The 23,765-nt window shown below is 42.2% G+C and overlaps 1 protein-coding gene across 7 annotated transcripts in view; it reads right to left on the bottom strand.

Annotated features, from left to right (window-relative positions):
- The window catches only part of LOC124551368 (titin-like), a 260,732-nt gene that overhangs the window by 224,278 nt on the left and 12,689 nt on the right, over positions 1–23,765 (bottom strand). For all 7 annotated transcript variants that reach the window (XR_006967830.1, XR_006967828.1, XR_006967829.1 and 4 more), the window contains exons 2-5: positions 19,446–19,694; positions 12,905–13,267; positions 5,105–5,375; positions 1,647–2,356 (exon numbers count right to left, since the gene is read on the bottom strand). Coding sequence is in view for 3 of the 7 variants with exons in the window: in XM_047126404.1 (XP_046982360.1) it covers positions 1,647–2,356; positions 5,105–5,375; positions 12,905–13,267; positions 19,446–19,694 (1,593 nt within the window). In the remaining 4 variants the exon portion in view is untranslated. The remainder of the gene's footprint in view (positions 1–1,646; positions 2,357–5,104; positions 5,376–12,904; positions 13,268–19,445; positions 19,695–23,765) is intronic.

Genomic DNA, 23,765 nt, shown 5'->3' with positions numbered 1-23,765 from the left:
AGTTGAGGTTGGAGAGGAAATTCTGGAGTTCTTCTTCACTGTAAGTCCAGATCATGAAGATGTCATCAATAAATTTGTATCCAACTTTGGGTTTGCAGGCCTGGGTAACCAAGAAGGCTTCCTCTAAGCGACCCATGAATAGGTTGGCGTACAAGGGGGCCATCCTGGTACCCATGGCTGTTCCCTTTGTTGGTATGTCTGGCCTTCAAAAGTGAAGACGTTGTGGGTCAGGATGAAGCTGGCTAAGGTAATGAGGAAAGAGGTTTTAGGTAGGGTGGCAGGTGATCAGCATGAAAGGAAGTGCTCCATCGCAGCGAGGCCCTGGACGTGCGGAATATTTGTGTATAAGGAAGTGGCATCAATGCTTACAAGGATGGTTTCCGGGGGTAACAGACTGCGTAAGGATTCCAGGCGTTCGAGAAAGTGGTTGGTGTCTTTGATGAAGGATGGGAGACTGCATGTAATGGGTTGAAGGTGTTGATCTACATAGGCAGAGATACGTTCTGTGGGGGCTTGGTAACCGGCTACAATGGGGCGGCCGGGATGATTGGGTTTGTGAATTTTAGGAAGAAGGTAGAAGGTAGGGGTGCGGGGTGTTGGTGGGGTCAGGAGGTTGATGGAGCCAGGTGAAAGGTTTTGTAGGGGGCCTAAGGTTCTGAGGATTCCTTGAAGCTCTGCCTGGACATCAGGAATGGGATTACTTTGGCAAACTTTGTATGTGTTGCTGTCTGAAAGCTGACGCAGCCCCTCAGCCACATAGTCCCGACGATCAAGTACCACTATCGTGGAACCCTTGTCCGCCGGAAAACCACCTTCCCTACCCTCTGGCTCCTACCCTTGTAACCGCCCCCAGTGTAAAACCTGTCCCATGCACCCTCCCACCACCACCTACTCCAGTCCTGTAACCCGGAAGGTGTACACGATCAAAGGCAGAGCCACATGTGAAAGCACCCACGTGATTTACCAACTGACCTGCCTACACTGTGACGCATTCTATGTGGGAATGACCAGCAACAAACTGTCCATTCGCATGAATGGACACAGGCAGACAGTGTTTGTTGGTAATGAGGATCACCCTGTGGCTAAACATGCCTTGGTGCACGGCCAGCACATCTTGGCACAGTGTTACACCGTCCGGGTTATCTGGATACTTCCCACTAACACCAACCTGTCAGAATTCCGGAGATGGGAACTTGCCCTTTAGTATATCCTCTCTTCTCGTTATCCGCCAGGCCTCAACCTCCGCTAATTTCAAGTTGCCGCCACTCACACCTCACCTGTCTTTCAAGAACATCTTTGCCTCTTTGCTTCCGCCTCGACTGACATCTCTGCCCATACTCTTTGCCTTTACAAATGTCTGCTTGTGTCTGTGTATGTGCGGATGGATATGTGTGTGTATGCGAGTGTATACCTGTCCTTTTTTCCCCCTAAGGTAAGTCTTTCCGCTCCCGGGATTGGAATGATTCCTTACCCTCTCCCTTAAAACCCACATCCTTTCGTCTTTCCCTCTCCTTCCCTCTTTCTTGATGAAGCAACCGTTGGTTGCGAAAGCTAGAATTTTGTGTGTCTATCGACATGCCAGCGCTTTATATATATAGTGAGAGAGAGAGAGAGAGAGAGAGAGAGAGAGAGAGAGAGAAAATCACCTGCATCGGTGATGGTGGTCCTGATGGTACAAGAGATACACTCTGTGCAGTTGCCGTAGGTTCAACAGTAGGCTCAGGGGTGCGAGGTTCGACGATCACATCTGGAGTTGCCGCAGTCGGCTCTCCGTCCGCAGGCTGCATTTCCCTCGTCTCTGTTGACCTTCTTCGAGTCGTTTCAGTGACTGCCTCGGAATCTGCTGGTAGTGCCTCCTTTTCTGCAGCCACCAGTGACGCTCGCCTAGCAGTGGCGGCGGACTTCTTTCCTGGCCCTGCCTTCTGGTGCTTCGATGGGGGTGACTTGGGTTCAGGGGACTTCACCCTCGGAGGAGACAGCAGGCCAGGAGGCGACCTGAGTAGCGCAGGAGGTGACTTCTCGCCCAATGCGAAGCTCTTCTTCCCCGGCTCTGGTAACGCTTCATGTGCAATAGCACTGGATCTGGGTAGTGTGGGAGGAGACTTCTCGCCTAATGCAAAGCTCTTCTTCACCGGCTCCGGCAACGTTTCTTGTGGAATAGCACCCGACCTGGATAGCCCGGAAGGAGACTTGTCACCCAACGTGAAGCTCTTCTTCGCCGGCTGTGGTAACATTTCGTGTGGAATAGCACCAGAGATGCTGGTTGGAGAGAGAGACCCAGAGAAGCTGCGTGCAAACTCAGACAGACCACCTGGACGATGATCTGCGAGTGTGTCACCTCTGCGTCTGCGACCGCCTGCAAAGCAAAGACCTATTAACACTTTTCCTTTCTAAATTATATGTATCAGTTTGTACAGATATTAAATGGACGATCAAATAGGTGGTACAGCTTTATGAGGGGCCGCTCGATCTATAACGATGAAGAATACGTTGATAAATAATGTCAGCGGCGAGCTGTAATGAATCCTGCCTCCTCACAACTTTTGTATTTCAGTTGAAATGTTCAATTCTATATAAATTTTGGTTCAACTTGGGTCAATTTTTGTACTTAAATTATATATTCAAGGATATGATAAGTGAGCTGGGACACCAAACATTAAAACAAAGGCATTTTCATTGGGGTGAGAACTTTTCATGAAGTAAATCATCAAATTTCTCCCCCAATTGCATGAAGTGACCACTGTATCTACACCTACATGAGTACTCTGCAATTCAAAATTAAGTGCCTGGCAAAGGGTTCTCTAAACCAATTTTAGACTATTGTTCTACTGTTCCACACTAACAGCACATGGTAAAAATGAACACACACATCTTTCTATACAAGCCCCAATTTCTGTTATCATATTACAATGATCATTTCTCCCTGTTTAGGCCACTGGCAATAAAATATTTTCACACTCTGAGGAGAAAGTTGGGGATTGAAATTTAATGAAAAGATCTTGCAATGAAAAACGCCTTTGTTTTAATGACTGCCACCCTCAACTCACCTATACGTAACACTTTCTCCCTAAAACACAATAATACAAAACGAGCTGCCCTGCTTAGGACTTTTTTGATGTCCTCCATCTGGTAAGGATCCCATATCACACAGTAATACTCTAGCAGAGGGTGGAAAAGCATAGTGTAGGCAGTCTCTCTAAGTAGACATGTTGCATCTTCTAAGTAATCTGCCACTAAAACACAGTCTATGGTTTGCCTTTCCCACAACATTAGCCATGTGATTGTTAGTATTTGAGTTGTTTGTAATTATAATTCCTAGTTATTTAGATAAATTGACAGCCTTTAAATTTGTGTGATTTACTGTATGATCAAAATTTAATGGATTTCTTTTTGTACATATATGGATAACCTAATACTTTTATTTATTCAGAGGCCATTGCGACTTTTTGCAGCGTACAGATATCATGTCTAACTCATTTTGCAATTGGTCTCTATCTTATGATGATGCTACTAGACTGTAAATGACAGTATCATCTGCAAACAATACAAGAGGGCTGCTCAGGAACAGTAGAGCTTATAACACTTCCTTCGGAACACCAGATGTCACTTCTGTTTTACTTGATTTTCCATAGATTATTACGTACTGTGACCTTTCCAACAGGAAATCATGAATCCAGTCCTATAACTGAAGCGATACTTCACAGACACACAATTTGACTAGAAGTCTGTTGCGAGGAATGGTGTCAAAGCTTTCTGGAGATTGAGAAATTTGCAATCAATCTGAGACCCCTGTTGATAGCACTCATTACTTTTTATGAATAAAGAGCTAGCTGTGTTTCACAAGAACAATGTTTTCTGAATTCATGATATAATGTCTGAACAAAGTGTATGTTCCAAATCGATGTCAGTGACACGAGTCTGTAATTCATTGGACTATTCCTATTTCTTTTGCTGAGTATTGGTGTGACCAGCATTTTGGTACTGATATTTCATTAAGTGAGTCGTATGTGATTGCGAAGTCTGGAGCTACTGTCCCAGTGTAATCTGAGAGGAACTTAATTGGTATATTGCCTGGACCGTATTATTTGCCTTTATTAAGTGATTTAAGCTGCTTCGCTACACCGAAGATATCTATATGTAAGAGATAATAAGAGAAATAAGAGCTTGCACAGAAAGTGTGTGTGTGTGTGTGTGTGTGTGTGTGTGTAATCTTATGGAACTTAACTGCAAAGGTCATCAACTTACACACTACTTAACCTAAATTATCCTAAGGACAAACACACACACCCATGCCCGAGGGAGGACTCGAACCTCCGCCGGGACCAGCGCACAGTCCATGCCTGCAGCGCCTTAGACCGCTCGGCTAATCCCAAGCTTAGGAGTTTATTTTTACTAAGTGCTATTCAAGAGTAAAAAAGTTGAGTAAAAGTCTGAAAAAGGTTCTAAGAGTCCTTTGCCAAATACTTCAGAGGGAGTTGCAGCATAATCACGTACATGTAGGCAGTCCACATCTCCCTCAACCACAACAACATCTTTCATTCAATCAGTATCACTATCCTCAAACTTAAGAGATAACTTGTGACTAATTTCTTCATCAGTCCACCACCTTGCAACATTGATGCAACTGAGAATGTGTAGACTGAAATGTGGCACCATAAAGAATAATAGAAAAAAAAGTATACATTTCCCCAGCATGTCCACTCACCTAGTGGACGATACTTTAGCTACAGTCCTACTGAGGAATCCAGTCATATGAGGAACACACAAACACACACAGGAACAAGGGGAAAAAAATCGAGAAACTGTACATGGAAAATTATGGGATCTAGATGTTCAGGCAGGTCAGCCTCACCCATATTTTTAAAATGTGTTGGCTTCAATGAGTCAAAGTTGCAGGAATGAAAGAAAATGTTACAGCAAAAGTGGATTAACCACATCCTTCGATATCGCTTTGCAAATACACAGCAAAATGGTCACCTTTCAACCCAACAGAGCCCTCAGGCTGCACTACAGACCGGCATATCATGACATCTAGGATATTGTAAGCTGACCTCCGATATCAGTAGGCTCAGTTGACCCACAAAAACTACGTACTGATACTTACCACCTCTAGCACGGGTCTTCTTCTTTTCGACGAAAGGAAGCTCACGGCCACGGCACGACCTTTTTGGCCTTCCGGAGGCCGTCAAGCCGGGATCTGGGACTTGCTGGGCAGGTGGCAGCACCGGCTCCTCGTGGTGGCGCGAGACAGGGCTCGTGGGCTGCACACTCATTCGCCGAGGTCGGCCTCTCATTCTCTTACCACCACGTGTCGGCATTTCTGGCATACGAGCTGGTGGCATTGGTGTGCCCACCTCTTCGACAATGATCACATCCTACAACAAAATGCTTGTAATATTAGTACTGGTACTCATTTAAGCTCTGTCATATTTCACTTACAGTGAAAATTTTACAGTGCAAATCAGGATATCTCAATTATTAATCACGCTATATTAAGGTTTTGTTTATATGAGGTAAAAGGTGTGTGATTATATGATTGTATATTCTTCCAAGCAAATTTACAGTCACAGAGGCTCTCATTCATCGTGCAGCAATTGGAAGAAGAAATCTCTTTGTTCCTCTCTGGATAACCCTCTTTCTGCATCCTACCAACTTAAGGTTGAAGAAGTCTAATTAGATCTACCTCTGAACTTTACATTTATTTTGAGAGAACTGAACATCAGATGGCACTAAAGATAAAATTGTTCAAGTGACCGCCTCAGCAACAGTAAAGGGTACTGACAAGAAAAATTAAAATGAAAACACTGCAAAAAATTATGAAATTAAATAAAATAAAATAAAAATAAAAATGAAAATAAATGAAAAGAGCTATGTCAGAGCTGTAGGAGGTATGATATATTGATAAGGTTCAAGGGAGAACGTCTATTTCCTACAAGGGACAATCTCAGATAACTACTCAGCAGATAATAACTACTCAGGTTTTTTTTTCTTCTCCATGTATACTGCCACGGCATAGTTTGGTAATTTGCCGATAGTCCGCGCTAGTCGCAAAAATGGCGAGTTCAGGTGTGGAGTGAGCTCTCTGTGTCTTGCAGTTCTACAAAAACGAGTGTGCTACAGCTTTTCAACGGACGTTTAGAGCCAAGTACGGTAAGAAGCCAGCAACAAGGAAGGCCATTTATCACTGGCACAACAAATTCGTTAGAACAGGTTGCTTGTGCCCGGCAAAGAGAAGTGGACATCCCAGTGTGAGTGACGTGAATGTGGAGCGCGTATGAGACACATTCATGAGGAGTCCAAAGAAGTCGATGCATCGTGCATCCCATGAACTCGAAATGGCTCCAATAACAGAGTGGAACGTCCTGCGACAGAAGCTGTCTATGAAACCATTCAAATTGGAGCTAGTGCAGAAGCTAAATGATGACGACAAAGACAAGCGTTTTGAGCTTTGTTCGCAGTTACAACAACTGAACAAAGACTGGGATGGCATTGTTGATCACTTAATTTTTAGTGATGAAGCCACTTTTCACACTAATGGGAAAGTGAATCTGGGGTACAAAGCATCCACACAAATGCATTGAATTTGAGCGTGATTCCCAAAGGTAAATGTTTCCCGTGCCTCGTCATGTCGAAAACTGTATGGGCCATTCTTCTTCGCTGAGAGCACTATCACTGGATGTTTCTACTTGGATATGTTGCAGCAATGGCTGATGCCTCACATGCAATCGGACAATCTGTTCCATCTTTCAGCAGGATAGGGCCCCACCCCCATTTTAATCGTGAAGTTCGTGGGTAGCTGAACATGGAGCTGCCACATCGATGGATCGGCTGTGGTACAGAAGGGGATAGCTGTTTCACGAGATAGCCTCCTAGATCACCAAATCTCACTCTGTGTGACTTTTTTCTGTGAGGACACATTAAAGGTCTGCTGTATGTACCGCCACGTGATATAGCAGAGCTCCAGGAGAGAATACGGGAAGCGTCTGCCACAGTCGACGATGCCATGCTGGGACAGGTATGGCAAGAATTTGATTACCATATTGATGTCTGATGGGTCACTCTTGGTTCATATATTGAATGTTTGTTTAATTAAAAAAAAAACAACTTGCAGTCTCTCTCTTCAAAATGCAATATGTATGACATCTGTACAAAATTCTTGTGCAATAAATAATTCAAAGTGTTCCCAAACTTTATGTATACCCTGTGAATCACACGAGTTTTGGAATGATGCAGGCAAAAATTTATAAGTGATAGAAGTCGGTAATTTGTTCCTACGAAAAACTAGTACAAGCAGTAGTCGCAAATTTCATTATGGGGCTAAAAGAGTGACAGTGGAGGGTTAAACAGTATTAAGTGTCTCCTCCTCCTCACTTAAGCAAGTAGTTCACTCTGGTATAGAATCTGCATTATCATTTAGAAATTATGACCTAGTGGCACAGTTTATATATACAAGGTCTGTTCAAAAAATTACAGAACATTTGTAATTTCGTGTCAACAATGTGTTGGAGTGAAATGCAGTTGGCATCCTTGCGCATGCTTGTGTTTAATGTGTAACTGGTGGAAGTTTCATCGTGGTATGCCTGTTAGTTATTGTTCAGTGCTGTACTGGGTAGAACATTGTACTGTGCAGTTCGCAAATTTTGAGATGGCAGAGTTAGAGGAGCAACGTACCTGAATTAAATTTTGCATGAAACTCAAGAAAACCTTTACAGGAACACACCAAATGAATCAGGAAGCCTACTCGGTGTCACAAATGGTTCACGTGGTTTAAAAATGGCCAGATGGAAGTGAAAGGTGACACTAATTCAAGATGCCCTTCAATATCTACCAACAACTCTCGTGTCATGAATGTTAACAAAATTGTGTGAGCCAATTGAAGACTGACGGTCCGAGCGGTTGCAAAAGAATGGATTACGTCATGAAATGCTCAAACAGCATCTTGGAATACATCACGTTGTCGCCAAGTTCGACTCACGACTCTCGAGTCAAGACCAGAAAGACCTTTGCTTCGCAGTCTGTGAAGAGCTTTTGGATCACAAAAATGAAAACGAGATGTTCCTTAAGAGAATCGTAACTGGTGATGAGATGTGGGTCTGCAGTTATGATGTTGAGACCGAGGTTCAATCTTCACAATGGATTGGGAAAAGTACTCCAAAACCAAAAAAAGCTTGTCAGGTCAGGTCAAATGTCAAAGCCATGCTGAGAGTTTTCTTTCACTTTGAAGGATTAGTCCACCAAGAATTTGTGCCACAAGGGCAAACTGTTAATCGGTGGTACTACTGGGACTTGCGACTCCTGTGAGAAACTTTGAGAATGAAACGGCCTGAAATATGGGGAGACAATTCATGGCTCTTGCATCACAATAACACACCCACACGTCCATCCTTCTTGGTGCATGACTACTGCACAAAAAACCAAATCACTGTGTAGTCTCATCCGCCATACTATCCAGACCTGGCCCCTGTCGACTTTTTTTATTTCCAAAGTTAAAAACCCTGTTGAAAGAACAAAGATTTGCAATGACAGACGAGATGAAAGAAAATTCGCAGACGGCACTTTGCGCGAACCAGCAAGAGGCATACCAAGACTACTTCTGGAAGTGGAAATGGCGTTGGGAGTGGGGTATCAATTTTGGATGAGAGTGTTTGGAAAGAGACAATAAGTGAAAGGTAAGAGTAGAAAAACTTTGTGGACAAAGTTCCTGAATTTTTTGAACAGATCTCATAGATTAAACAATTCAGGTACATATTAACAAGCAGGACTGATGTGAACTCTGGTTTCGATGAATGCAGCATTTGTACATATTGTATTTGTTTCAAAAAAGCTGTAACTTGTAAAAAAATAAAATGAACTGGCACAAACACTACAGGCATCCTGCACAGAGAGTGAGCTCACCTGACATCGAGCCAAGTGTAACCTACGCTCAGTTAAGCTGCGTTTCATAATAAGAAATTTGTATGGTAGGCTTCCTATTTCCATAACAACAAAGGCGCAGTAAGGCAGGGATTCATTCTTGAATGTAGGGATTAATATATAGGCATCTTACCTTTCTGCAGGAATGATTACTTATTTATGTATTTTATTATTGTACAATGGAAAAGCCAGGATGGAATATTGACAATATCATGAAACGGACATTTACAACTCACCTTATAGCTGAGATGCTGAGTCACAGATAGGCACAACAAAAAGACTGTCAAATAAAGCCTTCAGCTTCAAAGGCTTCACAGGTAGCTCTGCCTTTGATGGGACATGTGGTGATTGTGACCAGACTGGAGTAGATGGTGGTGGGAGGATGTATGAGCCAAGATGCAAGGGGTTGGGAGCAGGGATTGTATAGGTATGGCCAAGGATACTGTGGGAGGGATGCGAAGGATAGGGGGTATGATACACATCCTCCCAGCACTACCTACTCCAGTTCGGTAACACGCATAATCTATCCCATCAAAGGCAAGGTTACCTTTGAAATTAGTCATTTGATCAACAAACTAAGCTGCAAACACTATGCTGCATCCCACCTGGGCATGACAACCAACAAGCTGTCTGTCCGCATGAATGGTCACCGACAAACTGTGGTCAACAGTTGGACCACTGAATTGCTGAGCACGATGTCCAATGCTATGTTCTTCATTTCAATGACTGCTTCACAACCTGTACCATCTGGATTCTTCTCACCAACATCAGGTTTTCTGAACTGCACAGGTGCCCATAACCCTCCTGGCCTCAACCTTCGTTAATCATTGTCCTTTACGGATCTATCCCCTTCCTTGTTCCCATTCCAGCACTACACAGCCCTCTATTCCACCAACACACTCACAGTCTTTTTACTTCTATCCTCTTCTGCTGCTCCCCCTGCCTCCCCCCCCCCCCTCCATCTAACCTCCCGGCTGCACCTAATTGCCCTACCCTCTCTCCACCTCATTCCTGTATGCTCCCACAAGCAGCACTTTAGCAGCCCCCCCCCCCCCCCCCCCCACCAACACTTGGCTTACTTCTCCCATCAAGTTCTGCTGCTTGCAGTCTGGCCTGGGTGTGCGAGTTGCATTTATTTGTGTGTGTGTGTGTGTGTGTGAGCGAGTTGCATTTATTTGTGTGTGTGTGTGTGTGCGCGAGTTGCATTTATTTGTGTGTATTTGTGTGTGTGTGTGTGTGTGTGTGTGTGTGTGTGTGTGTATTCTGATGAAGGCCTGTTTAGCCAATAGCTTTACCTTCCAAACCGCACTGCACGCTCTATTTACGAGCCACATTCTATTAACCATCTCTGCTGTACACAACAGTGTCTCATATCCCACATTACTCCTGTCAATATCATAATCCTAGAACTTCAAATTGATCACTCTAACTGTGTACTCTCAAATATTTTCTATACCTTCCTGTGCCACATGAACTTGTATATCATCCTCACCCCCTTCCCACCTCTTCTCCTCTCTATTCCAGTTCGCACGTAATAACATCACCTAATCTATTCACATCTGCCACCCCCTTCTACGCACATACCCACCCATGAACCAGTAACCCACATTACAATAGTTTTACTTATTTTTTTCTTTGATCTTCTAGTGTTTTCACATCGATTTCAGTTGGTTTTTGTCTTTCACAATCGCCTACTCCCTCAGATTTCCCCATACTTCATTGATTTCATCCTTTTCGTGATTTTTTTCCATCTGTTTTGGTGTATTTGTGCGAAATTTTTTGGGCATATTTCCATGTTATTAAAATATTTTTACGCATTTTTATCCACCACCATGAATCCTTGCTCCTCCCATCTGCAACAAGATAAGAAGTTCCAGCCAGAACTCAGTCCCACATACTGTTCCTAAATTGTCGTTTGGCTCATGGAACCCCAAAATGGCCTTACCAATCTAATTACCCATCTCTAGCTGCAAACCCTTTCCTGGATCCCATAATAGATACTGAAACTCTTGCCATCCAGGAACTAGAGCAGCATGCAAAACGCCACCTACAAAAACTCTCCACCCTATTCACTTCTTACTCTCACCTTGGACTACCACTATCCACCACCTCTACAACAACCTCCAAACCTCCCCCACATCTCCTCAAAGCTGACAAACCCTGCCTTGCAGACCTACTTCATTTATCCCACCCCCAAAAACTCACTCCCACCAACAAAAACTGAATTCTGAACGTAACCAGACCAAAACACAATCATTAACCTTTTCTCCAAAAGCCTTAAGCACTGCAGAAGTATCAGCCCTTTCCAAACGCCTCACCTTTTGCCCCACTCCCAAATTCTGTCGTCGTTCTATTCCCAGCCCCTACAGTGGAAACACTTTTTTGCCACCAGCCCTGCCAATCAGACTCATCCAAAGACCAATGCTAAACTCTGCCTAACTCAGTTCACTCCTGCATTCAAACGTGATTCACCCCCACTGCCCCCAGATCATTCGCTATTAACATTCCAGAATTTCTTAACCTGTGTTACCTTGCATCATCATCATCATTCCCCAAATCCCTCACCACGCAAGCTAACCTTACATCCACAGACAGAATTGCAATACACCACATAAAAACTGACCCCGACCTTATAATTCCACCTCCTGATGAAGGCTCCACCAATGCTGTTTTGAACCATAAAGATTAACTTGCAGAAAGACTCCACCAGCTGTCAATTCATCCACCTACAAACCCTGTCACAGTGACTCCATCCCAGAACTTCTCTCCGGAGTCCATCTCTCTCCTCACCCCTCCCACTCCCCATGCTTACACCTTCTACATGCTTCCTAAAGTCCACAAGTCCACATCCCATTTTTGGCAGTTACTGCACCTCCACTGAGAAAATCTCTGCTTTTGTAGACCAACACCTTCATCCTCTTACCAGGAACATATCCTCCTGTATAAAAGATACCAACCATTTCCTCCACTGACTCTAGACAGCTCGCTTTCCTTTACCACATGGTGCCCTACTCGTCACCACTGATGCCATCTCCCTTTACACTAACATCCCTATATCTACTTCTCCTTTGAAAGCAGCACCTACAAACAAATCCAGGGTAAGATATGGGCACCCACATCGCACCATCCTGTGCCAACCTATTCACGGGCCATATAGAGGAATGCTTTCAGACTACCTAAAATTCCAAACCCCTCACCTTGTTCAGATTCACTGATGACATCTCCATGATATACAACAAGGGTGAGGACACCTTATCCACATTCCTCCAGAACCTCAACACCTTCTCCGCTACTCAATTCACCTGCTCCTCCTCATCCAAACAAGCCAATTTTCTCGATGTTGACCTCCACTTCCAAGATTGCTACATCAAACCTACCAACCTCCAGCAATACTTCCACTTTGACCCTTTCCTTATCGAGAAGTCCCTTCCATACAGCCTACCAACCCGTGGCCGTTGCATCTGTAGAGATGAGCAGTCGACATATACCTAGTGTCTCACGGAGGTCTTCACAGACTATAATTACCCTCCAAATCTTGTACAATAACAGATCTCCTGTGCCTTATCTCTCCGGTCACCCATCACTTGTTAAAGTCTTGACTGTCTGGCCACGGAGGAGCATTCCCCTCGTAACTCAGTACCACCCAGCACTGGAGCAACTGAATTGCGTTTTCCGCCAGGGTTTCGACTACTTCTCGCTGTGCCCCAAAATGAGTAATGTTTTACCCACTATATCTCCCATCCATTCCACAGTGGTATTCCACCACCCACTGAACCTACACACGCCTTCATTTGAAGGCAATGTTACCTTCTGTTCCATTGATGTTGAGTGCGAATCAGCATAAGACCAATGCAACCAATACGCATTCAGCTTACCAGACAAACAAACAAATTACAACTGAAGCACTGTGTTTTTCCCCAATTTGTTTAATATATTTCTTATTTCCAAATACAGATCATATAAATTTCACATATCTAGATAGTTCATGTACCTGTGAGCTATTGTCATCAAAGGCATCAACTGGGGGCGGTTGGGGTGGTTTGAGCGGCTGCCTTTCCACCACCTCTATTATCTGTACATCCTCAGACGAAGCACCGGAGGACTCGTCGTGCGTGGGTGTCCTATGGCCCGCCAGACTGATAGACATGTCAGGACCCAGTACAGCGCGGAGGCGTTCCACACCTGCAGCAGGAGGGACCACTTCCAGGGGCTCGTCTGGAGTGTCGCCAGAAGGTCCGGAGGATCCCCGCTGCCTCTTCACAGGCACATGTGCTGCTGCCGGCGACAGGGACTGTCGTTTGTGGGGAGCTGAGCTGGCGGGAGGCGGTGAGCCTGCTTCTGTTTCCAGGCGCAACTGTCGAAAGAATGCACCAAAGTTTCAAACTGGCATCTTTAACAACATAGTGTAATAAAAAGTTATAAATGTAAGCATGTAACTGGTTTACAAATTGTGCCAACTGGATGAACAAGCAACCAAATCTTAACAGGTGAATGATGTGACAGATCCATGGAAGAAAATACTGACGATGTGAGCAAACTCTGTGCCCCAAAAAATCTTAGTTTCCAAGCATACCTTGCATACCATGAACAAAAACTCAACAGCTGAAAATGAGTTTTGTAATGGTTTGAATGTGACATACAGGTGTAACAAAAAGGTACGATTGAACTTTCAGGAAACATTCCTCAGACATACAAAAGGAAACATTTTATATTAACATGGGTCTGGAAACATTTTATTTCCGTATCAAGCTCATTTTCTACTTCTCTTCATAAACACATTAGTCGTAGGAAACACACACAAACATAATGCACTAGCATTACATGAAATGTGTTCTTGCATGAAATATTCAAAATACGCTCTGTGTTATGTTTGGTTACAATTTACAGTAAGGTGTAATTCTTAAGGTGCATTTACACCTGTGTACCTTGTGGCTAGTCGCTATGTGACTGTGCTTATCCCACACGTAAGTAGAGGCACGTGGGTATAGGTGCATGCCTCTCCCTCAACATGTGCATGAAATTGATTCCATTCACACCTGTGTTCACACTGGCACATCTACTTCTATGTGAGGCAAACTACAGCCGCACAGTGACTAGCTGCAAGGTGCACAGATGTAAAAGCACCTTCACGTTCACTGTTCGCATTTGCTGTTCAAGTGGAATGAAGGTGATGGTGATGTATAACTCATTTCACTGCTTGTGTAGAAATGAGGCTAGCGTCATTGCTCTACTACCATCAAGGACGTAGCATCCAGCTGTTTAGTCGATGGTGGGTTGGTGCATGTATCTTTGCAATCAGAGGCATTTTGAACATTTCATTTAGGAAAGTGTTTCATACTGTGCTGCTACATCGTTTTCCTGTGTGTCCTTAAAATTTATGTGATTATGAAGAGAACCAGAAAATGAGCTCTAACATGCAAGAAGAATTTAACAGAGCACAGTCATCCATCTAACTTTTTTAAGTGGAAGTCCATACTTTTTAATACCATTTTCAGTGATGTGGTCCCCTCCTGAGAAAAATTCACATTCTTTTAATGGAATTAGCAACTTCACTACTGTCGAGTATTCCTTCCTACTATAATATCCGAAATGTGCCAATGAATAGCATTGGTTTGGAATGAATCATGATTGGTAACTGATGCTGCTGCTTTTTTTTCTTTCCACGAGTACTTAAAAACACAATGCTTTCTCCACCGGAGCTTTGCCCCACACTGTTTATTTCGGTATCTTGCAAGTCCTGAAGTAGCATCCCTTTTCTTGAAACAGTTCTTTGACCAAGTCCTAGAGTCTTTGAGGTACGGTCTAAGATTTTACCAGTAGGAACCGAAGCATACCCATGAACAGAAACAAATTCTATTTCTTGCTCATGAAACGCATACTTCCTTCATAGCAATTCCAAAGCCTGACTATTTGATGGCATTCCATAGTGCAATGGACTGTCACTTGGTGAATAAAGTTGTTTTGATGACATTCTTTAATAAACAGAAACTCCAGTCAAGGCAGTAACACAGCACAACGCAGAAGCAGGCAGTTGCACACAACATATAGCAATGTGGTATCATTGATGCTGGAACCAGCTTTTATTGCTGTTCTGTAACTGCTTCAGAAGATGCAGTGCGTCATGTTCCTCACTTGTTTGTCAATCATACCACAAACTTTACAGCGCTTGTGGTGTGAACTTGAAGTGATATGTTTCAGCGGCCCAGCTATAGTCAAAGATTACTGACCTCTGTGTGTGTGTGTGTGTGTGTGTGTGTGTTTGGAGCTTATGGGTGCTCAATTCCCAGGTTATCAGTGCCCTTATGCATATTAAAAGAAACAGTTGTGGATAAATACACAATGAAAAGGAAACCTATAAAATGACTCTCATTCACTCACCGCCACCTCAAGTTGATCCACACAATCACTCTGGAGAAGGGTGAAAGGTGCTGGGCATGGGATTAAAACAGAAGTAAAAACACAGAAGAACTAAAAGAAAAGCACAGGAAAATGTGACTAGCTGACCACTTAGAAAAATCAAGGCTGAGCCTATCATCCTGTCAGCAATTTAGAAAAATTCTCTAAAATTTTTGGAAACAAGCTGGACAAGTCACAAAACCTTTAAAGTATCACCACATTCATTTGAATGTCACTTAAAATAAAGGCATGGCTGCCACTTCTCTCTGGTCCAAAAAAAAACACATTTTCACTTGTCGCCACTGATTCTGCATATTTTCCCTATGCAGCTGACATCAGTAAACTCTTCCCTTCCCTTTCCTTTCCTTTCTTTTCTCTCCCATCCACCATCACTTTACATATATAGCATATAATTCTGCGTCAAGACAGTGAAGTCTCAAGGCAGTTGGACCATGGGGACATGCTCAGGAAAAACAACAGAGCATCCAATGGAGCCCCCATTTTGACCCATCCATAAAGACAGCTGTAGAGTTGTCGTGCTCAGTTAAAATGTCACAAAATAATGTATTAAAAACATATGCTGGACTGCAAGCTCTCCTGCACTGCACCAAGTTCCTGAGCAGGAGAAATGTAGAAACTTGTGGGGGCCGCACTGATCCTAGGATTTATCTTAAAAGATAGGTTGAAGAAATGTAAACTTACATTTATCCCATTTGTAAATTTAAATAAGGCTTTTGACATTGCTGACTGGACTACAATCTCTGACATTTGGAAGTAGTGGGGATAAAATACAGGCAGCGAAATCTTATTTACAATCTGTACGGGAACTGCACTGTAGCTACTAGTCAAAAGGCATGATTGGGAAGCAGTAGCTGAAAAGGGACCGGCACGAGGTTGTAGCCTTTACTGGATATTATTCACTCTGTACCTTGAGCAAGCAGAAATAAAAGCAAGTAGAAATTTTGAAAGATAATTAAAGTTAAAAGAGGTTATAAGACATGAACATCAATTACGTTAAAACAAATGTAACGGAATTTGGTCAGCTGACACTGAGGAAATTAGAATAAGAAATGAGACATTTAAAGTAGCAGAAGGGTCTTGCTGTTTGCAAGTCAAAGCAGAAACTGAAAAGCCTTGAGAAGATATAAACTTCAGGCTTACAATAGCAATAAAGACTCTGTTGAAAAAGAGAAATTCGTTAACATCTAATACATAGAAGTAATGTCTGAATTTAATGTTATAATGGAGTTAAACGTGGAAATCAACACTACACAGAAGAAGGAAACAGAAGCTTCTGAAAATGGATAAAGTTGAAAATGTGAACTTTGAATGGCAGCTACTTAATAGAAACTGATGAAACAGGGTCAAAATCATCACAGGTGATTCAATATTGCTGTACACACTATCTACAGTATCACGATTGACAATTTAGAAGTGTGAAGTTGTGAGTGTGTGAAGTCTGCTCCACATCTGCTGACATCTGAGCAGAAGAGTAGCACATACACGCATCCCAGAACTTTGGTAAGGCAGCTGATATGGACGTGGATTGTTTGTCGGACTTCATCGTGGAGGACAAAACGTGCTCCTATGAGGCCATCGGTCAACAAAGAGGAAAGTGGCTGTCACGTGAAGACTGTTGCTTAACCGTGTGAAAATCGCATTTGTCACATTTTTTGGTTCTTGAAGTATTCACCGGTCCTGGCCAGTGACATGAAAATTCTATGTGGATATGGTGAGATGCATTCTTGTAAGAATTTTTCATGTCCAACTGTTGCATAGTGATATGCACTGAGAATTGCAAAGCTGTAACATAAATTATAATGGCCAGATGTCCAACAGAATGCATTCTGAAAAGCTGTCATCTGTCAGCTCTGCTGGTCTTTGCAGATTGTTTAAATCACACAGCAACCTGTAAATTAATACAGTCATTTATCATATACTAACAGTTACAAAATTTTATATGATCTTCTAGAATGACAATAGTTAATTGCTGTATGAGTTTCAGGGCTATAACTTAAAAAAGTTAAGAAATATTCAAAATTACCTACAATCTAAATTTTATAACTTTCCATAAAAAGCAATTTCCCAATAGATCAAAATCACTTAACAACAAACCAACACATCAAAATCACCGAAAGACAAACTAAACTCTTCATTGCTAAATAGTACATTAATATGTTTTTTGTTCGTAATAGTCTAAGTTACGTAAATGTTTTTTTGTTCGTAATAGTCTAAGTTACATACATTTTTCAGTTTGAAACGAGAATTTTTATTTTCTGTCGGCACCTTGTTAGAGTGAGTAAAGGGATGAATGTGGCTTGTATGTGATGCACGAATCTTGGAATTTGTCAAGCTGTGGAAATACAATTTGCGAACAACCTGCACAATCGACATGAGGGATTCCAGCTGAAAAATTAATCTGTGCTACCAGAGGAATTATTGTTCTAATTTTTATCTGCCTGGCATTCCAGTATAAGACATCCAATTTAATACATAACCACATAATTCATAAGTACTGTGGATTTGCTAACTCAGCACTTGCTACATTATATTCTTAAAATGCATAAAGTTTTACCTATGACTGACACTCTTGTTGCTGACAGCATTATGTCTGATGTCTGTGTGCATTTACTCCATAGTATTGGGTGAAGAGGTTTTAATTCAACCAGTTCTTGCCAATATAATTTAGGCATTAAGATAGTACGCAAAAACAAGGCATTTCATAAGCAAGGATAGGAACATAGCAATCAGTTGCATTCCCATTGTTTTTAATTATTATTATTATTATTATTATTATTATTATTATTATTATTCTCGTATGTCCAGATTTCTGCTGTAAGTAACTATCTTCAGGGCATCTGAGTAAGTTACAATTCAACAAACTTGCCGCAGTACATGTCACCATACACCTTTACTGGTGTATAGTCAGTTTCCTTCTGCCTATACACCAGTAAAGTACTGCTGTGGGTTTGTTGGATTATAACTCACTCTAATGCATTCATGATGGTTATTCACAGCTGAAATCTGGATGTGCAAGACTAATAAAAAACCAAAGGGATTGCGACTGATCACTGTGTTCCTCTCCTCCTTACAATAGTCTATGCTTGCTGTGCACGACACTTACTTATGGTACCAATATTAGTTAAGCCAGTTCATAGTTTTTATTCTTATTTACTTATGTCATGAACACACATTTTCTCATCTATCAAAAACAGACTGAAAACTACACATCACTTTTCTGTAAACAACAACAACAACATGAAACTGCCAGCGCAATTGTAAATTCGCCAGATGCCTGTAGCGCGCATTCCATCAACCCCAAACAACCGTCATTTGTGACTTCAGTGGTTGGAGGGTAGGGTGAAGGTTTGTTGTGTTCCCTGAGGAAAGCTGGTTCTCCCTTGGTTCCAGTGACGATCTTCTGTTGGTTGGCACGAGTCCAGTTGAGGGCCTGCAACCAATCCGCGTACTGGACCTACACCTGGAGTTATGGTTTGGGGTGCAATTTCTTATGAAGTGAGGAGCACTCTCGTTGTTATTCCACACACCTTGACTGCTAATTTGTACACCTGTCTGATGGCTCAATCTGTTGTGCTGCCATTCACAAACAGCATCCCAGAGGTATTTTCCAACAGGATAACACTCGACCACATACCACAGTCGTAATCCAACATGCTGTACAGAGTGTAAACATACAGCCTTTGCCTGCTAAATCACAAGATCTGTCTCCAATCAAGTACATATGGGACATCATCGGACGACAACGCCATTGTCATCCACAAACAGCGTTAACCTTACCTGTATTGATCAAGTGAAACAGGCATGGAACTCCAGCCCACAAACTGACATCCAGCACCCATACAACATAATGCACAAATGTTTGCATTCAACTTTCTAGCAGTTACATCAGTTATTAATGTACCAGCATTTCACATTTACAATGCCTTATCTTGCCCTTACATTAATCTGCGATCTTGCAATGTTCATCACTTAAATATATTACCTACACAAATGTATTCCCGAAATTTCATCAGTCTACATTAATTATTTTTTGGTGTTACAATTTTTTCCTGTCAGGGTACTTAGACAATATAAATGGTATGAAGTCACAACAGGCACCATTCTGGATTACTCACCTTCTTACTAGGAGAGGTGTCTTCAACAGATTCGACAGAGGACCTAGACGAGCGCGAGAGCTTCCTGGCTATAGGAGTGGTTGTGCGTATGGTTTCTATACTCTCCAGATCAGACTCTCTCTTTTTCCTGGTCGATGGTGACTCACCGTCATCGATATCACCCAGTTCTATCACTTTCACAGTAGATTGCTGATTCTGGTTTGCTGGCGGTGGTGATAACAAAGAACCGGCGAGTCTCTTCTGTCTTCCCTGAAACAGTTCAGCTGTGTAGAGCCCAGCACACAAAGGTCTTTTGCATCTGTGATAAATGCAGAGGATGGTCGTATAGAAAAGAAGATTTGTGTCTGTTTCCTTTGAGCTACTCTCCCTTCCAAAACTTATCACAAAGGATTTAATCTTCAATTTCATTCAAACGTTGCAATCAAAATCCTACTAATTTAGACAATTATATACATTTTTATCTTACTGAAATACTGATGCCATTGAAAACCAAACAATTAAAATATCAGAGGACTTTCAAGTTGCTGAAAAAAATCTGTCACAGACCTTACATATACATGAATTGGCAAAACACTGAGTCTTGCTTTTGCAACAACAACATTCTGCAATTAACATTGATTCCAGAAGAGTGGCCCACAGTGGCTACTTTGAATCTGCTTTAACATACGGATCTTCTGGAGGAATCCACATAATATAAAAAGAATATTAGCATTACAAAAATAATTATTATAAATCTGTATAATGCAAACCCTAGGGATTTATGTTGGCCATTATTTAAAGTTATATAGTTTTTTAACTATTATCAGTCTAACAAACCGCATATTTTTTAAATTCGAGCATCATACAACAATCCAATTTCAATATGTTTACAAGACGACAAATAAAGAGAACTTTGACATTTCTATTTCACAAATTAAAATTTCATTCCCAATCTAAAAAGTTTACAGACAAGAAACCCCACAACAAAGTAAACTGGTTAAACTCCCATTACAGCATCTTCAAGTGATCACAGCATTACCTTTGGAGAACAGTGCAAGCATGAACTGCATACACAAGGACTACATGGTGCAGAATCACACTAAACTGGGTCATCACGTGGCATTCTGCAGTATTCAGTAATGAATCTAACTTCTGTTTGTCGCAGTAGAGGAGCTAGTGAAAGGATATAGCAACACAACTGATTCGGTAATTGTTGAAGCCGAGCTGACTGTTCGCCAATGTGTGGCAACAATGGTAAAGTTTTTCTTTCTTTTTCAAGACAGCATATTTACACCAGTGACTGTAACACTTTCTATAATTCATGATTGAAATTTCAGCCTTAGGCCATTATCAAGTGAAGCTAAAAAATACAGAATGTTTTTAAATTATTTAACAAAATCGTTGTGTATCTTAGTATTTGGCTGATAACACAAAATGAAAAATGCAATTGCCTAATAATTACATGTTATGGCTATTAGGCCATGTTAACCTAAAACGAGCTGACACATTTACATGTCTTTGTCACTACTATTAAATACATTGGTGACGCTGTTGCATAGTGCGAGCACACTTATCCGTATGTCATAAAACAACATAGTCAGTAGACACTCATGTTCGTTAGCCCATCACTAGTCACATGTGCACTAAACTGCAGTGGCACATTACTGTTTACAGGCTACTGGTAGCCGTTTTGGTGTGTAAACAGATTACAGATATTGTTTTGCTCTGTGTGGAGCACCATTTCCATCCAGTGACTGTACTAGGAAGCTTAAGTGTGTGCCCTCATTGCGCCACTATAATATCTTAGGTAACCCATTTTTTATACATCGTACATAAAACACATGGAGATTGATCACCGCTTTACTTACATAAAGGAATACATCGTTATTCATCATTTTACATACATAAAGTACAGGGTGATTCAAAAAGAATACCACAACTTTAGGAATTTAAAACTCTGCAACGACAAAAGGCAGAGCTAAGCACTATCTGTCGGCGAATTAAGGGAGCTATAAAGTTTCATTTAGTTATACATTTGTTCGCTTGAGGCGCTGTTGACTAGGCGTCAGCGTCAGTTGATGCTAAGATGGCGACCGCTCAACAGAAAGCTTTTTGTGTTATTGAGTACGGCAGAAGTGAATCGACGACAGTTGTTCAGCGTGCATTTCGAACGAAGTATGGTGTTAAACCTCCTGATAGGTGGTGTATTAAACGTTGGTATAAACAGTTTACAGAGAATGGGTGTTTGTGCAAAGGGAAAAGTTCTGGACGGCCGAGAACGAGTGATGAAAATGTAGCACGCATCCAGCAAGCATTTGTTCGCAGCCCAGGAAAATCGCCTCGCAGAGCTAGCAGAGAGCTGCAAATTCCACAATCAACTGTATGGAGAGTCCTACGAAAAAGGTTAGTTATGAAACCTTATCCTCTGAAATTGGTTCAAGCACTGTCTGCAGCTGATAAGATTAAAAGAATCGATTTCTGTGATTTTATCCTTGCTCAAATGGAAACAGATGAATCTTTCGTTTCAAAGATTGTGTTTAGTGATGAAGCAACTTTCCACACTAACGGGAAAGTCAACCGTCACAATGTCTGTATATGGGGCACTGAGAATGGATCGGCCGCCAGGCAGCCCGTGACAGAGCACTTCATCACTGGCCTCCAAGAAGCCCTGATCTTACGCCCTGCGATTTTTTCTTATGGGGGTATGTTAAGGATATGGTGTTTCGGCCACCTCTCCCAGCCACCACTGATGATTTGAAACAAGAAATAACAGCAGCTATCCAAACTGTTACGCCTGATATGCTACAGAGAGTGTGGAACGAGTTGGAGTATCGGGTTGATATTGCTCGAGTGTCTGGAGGGGGCCATATTTAACATCTCTGAACTTGTTTTTGAGTGGGGGGGGGGGGGGGGGGGGGGGGAAAAAAACCTTTTTTAAATACTCTTTGTAATGATGTACAACAGAAGGTTATATTATGTTTCTTTCATTAAATACACATTTTTAAAGTTGTGGTATTCTTTTTGAATCACCCTGTATATACACCGTTATATGCAGGGTGGTCCATTGATCGTGACCGGGCCAAATATCTCACGAAATAAGCATCAAACGAAAACTTTTTTTCGCTTTGTGATAGGTGGCGCTGTAATAGTCACTAACAGATGGCTCACAATTTTAGACAAACAGTTGGTAACAGGTAGGTTTTGAAATTAAAATACAGAACGTAGGTACGTTTGAACATTTTATTTCGGTTGTTCCAATGTGATACATGTACCTTTGTGAACTTATAATTTATGAGAACGCATGCTGTTACAGCGTGATTACCTGTAAATACCATATTAATGCAATAAATGCTCAAAATGATGTCCGTCAACCTCAATGCATTTGGCAATACGTGTAACGAAATTCCTCTCAACAGCGAGTAGTTCGCCTTCCGTAATGTTTGCACATGCATTGACAATGCGCTGACGCATGTTGCAGGCATTGTCGGTGGATCGCAATAGCAAATACGCTTCAAATTTCCCCACAGAAAGAAACCTGGGGACATCAGATGCAGTGAACGTGCGGGCCATGGTAAGGTGCTTCGACGACCAACCCACCTGTCATGAAATATGCAATTCAATACCGCTTCAACCGCACGCGAGCTATGTGCCAGACATCCATCATGTTGGAAGTACATCGCCATTCTGTCATGCAGTGAAACATCTTGTAGTAACATCGGTAGAACATTATGTAGGAAATCAGCATACACTGCACCATTTAGATTGCCATCGATAAAATGGGGGCCAATTATCCTTCCTCCCATAATGCCGCCAAGGTCGTTGATGTTCCACTTGTCGCAGCCATCATGGGTTTTCCGTTGCCCAATAGTGAATATTATGCCAGTTTACATTACCGCTGTTGAAGAATGATGCTTCACTGCTAAATAGAACGCATGCAAAAAATCTGTCATCGTCTCGTAATTTCTCTTGTGCCCAGTGGCGGAACTGTACACGACGTTCAAAGTCCTTGCCATGCAATTCCTGGTGGATATAAATACGGTACGGGTGCAATCGATGTTGATGTAGCATTCTCAACACCGACGTTTTTGCGATTCCCGGTTCTCGCACAATTTGTCTGCTACTGATGTGCGGATTAGCCGTGACAGCAGCTAAAACACCTACTTGGGCATCATCATTTGTTGCAGGTAGTGGCTGACGTTTCACATGTGGCTGAACACTTCCTGTTTCCTTAAATAATGTAACTATTCGGCGAACGGTCCGGACACTTGGATGATGTCGTCCAGGATACCGAGCAGCATACATAGCACACGCCCGTTGGGCTTTGTGATCAGAATAGCCATA

The sequence above is a fragment of the Schistocerca americana genome, chromosome 9, assembly GCF_021461395.2.
Source record: "Schistocerca americana isolate TAMUIC-IGC-003095 chromosome 9, iqSchAmer2.1, whole genome shotgun sequence".
NCBI classification, from domain to species: domain Eukaryota; kingdom Metazoa; phylum Arthropoda; class Insecta; order Orthoptera; family Acrididae; genus Schistocerca; species Schistocerca americana.
Note: the sequence above shows the minus strand (reverse complement) of the source record. Positions and strands in the feature narration are given on the sequence as shown.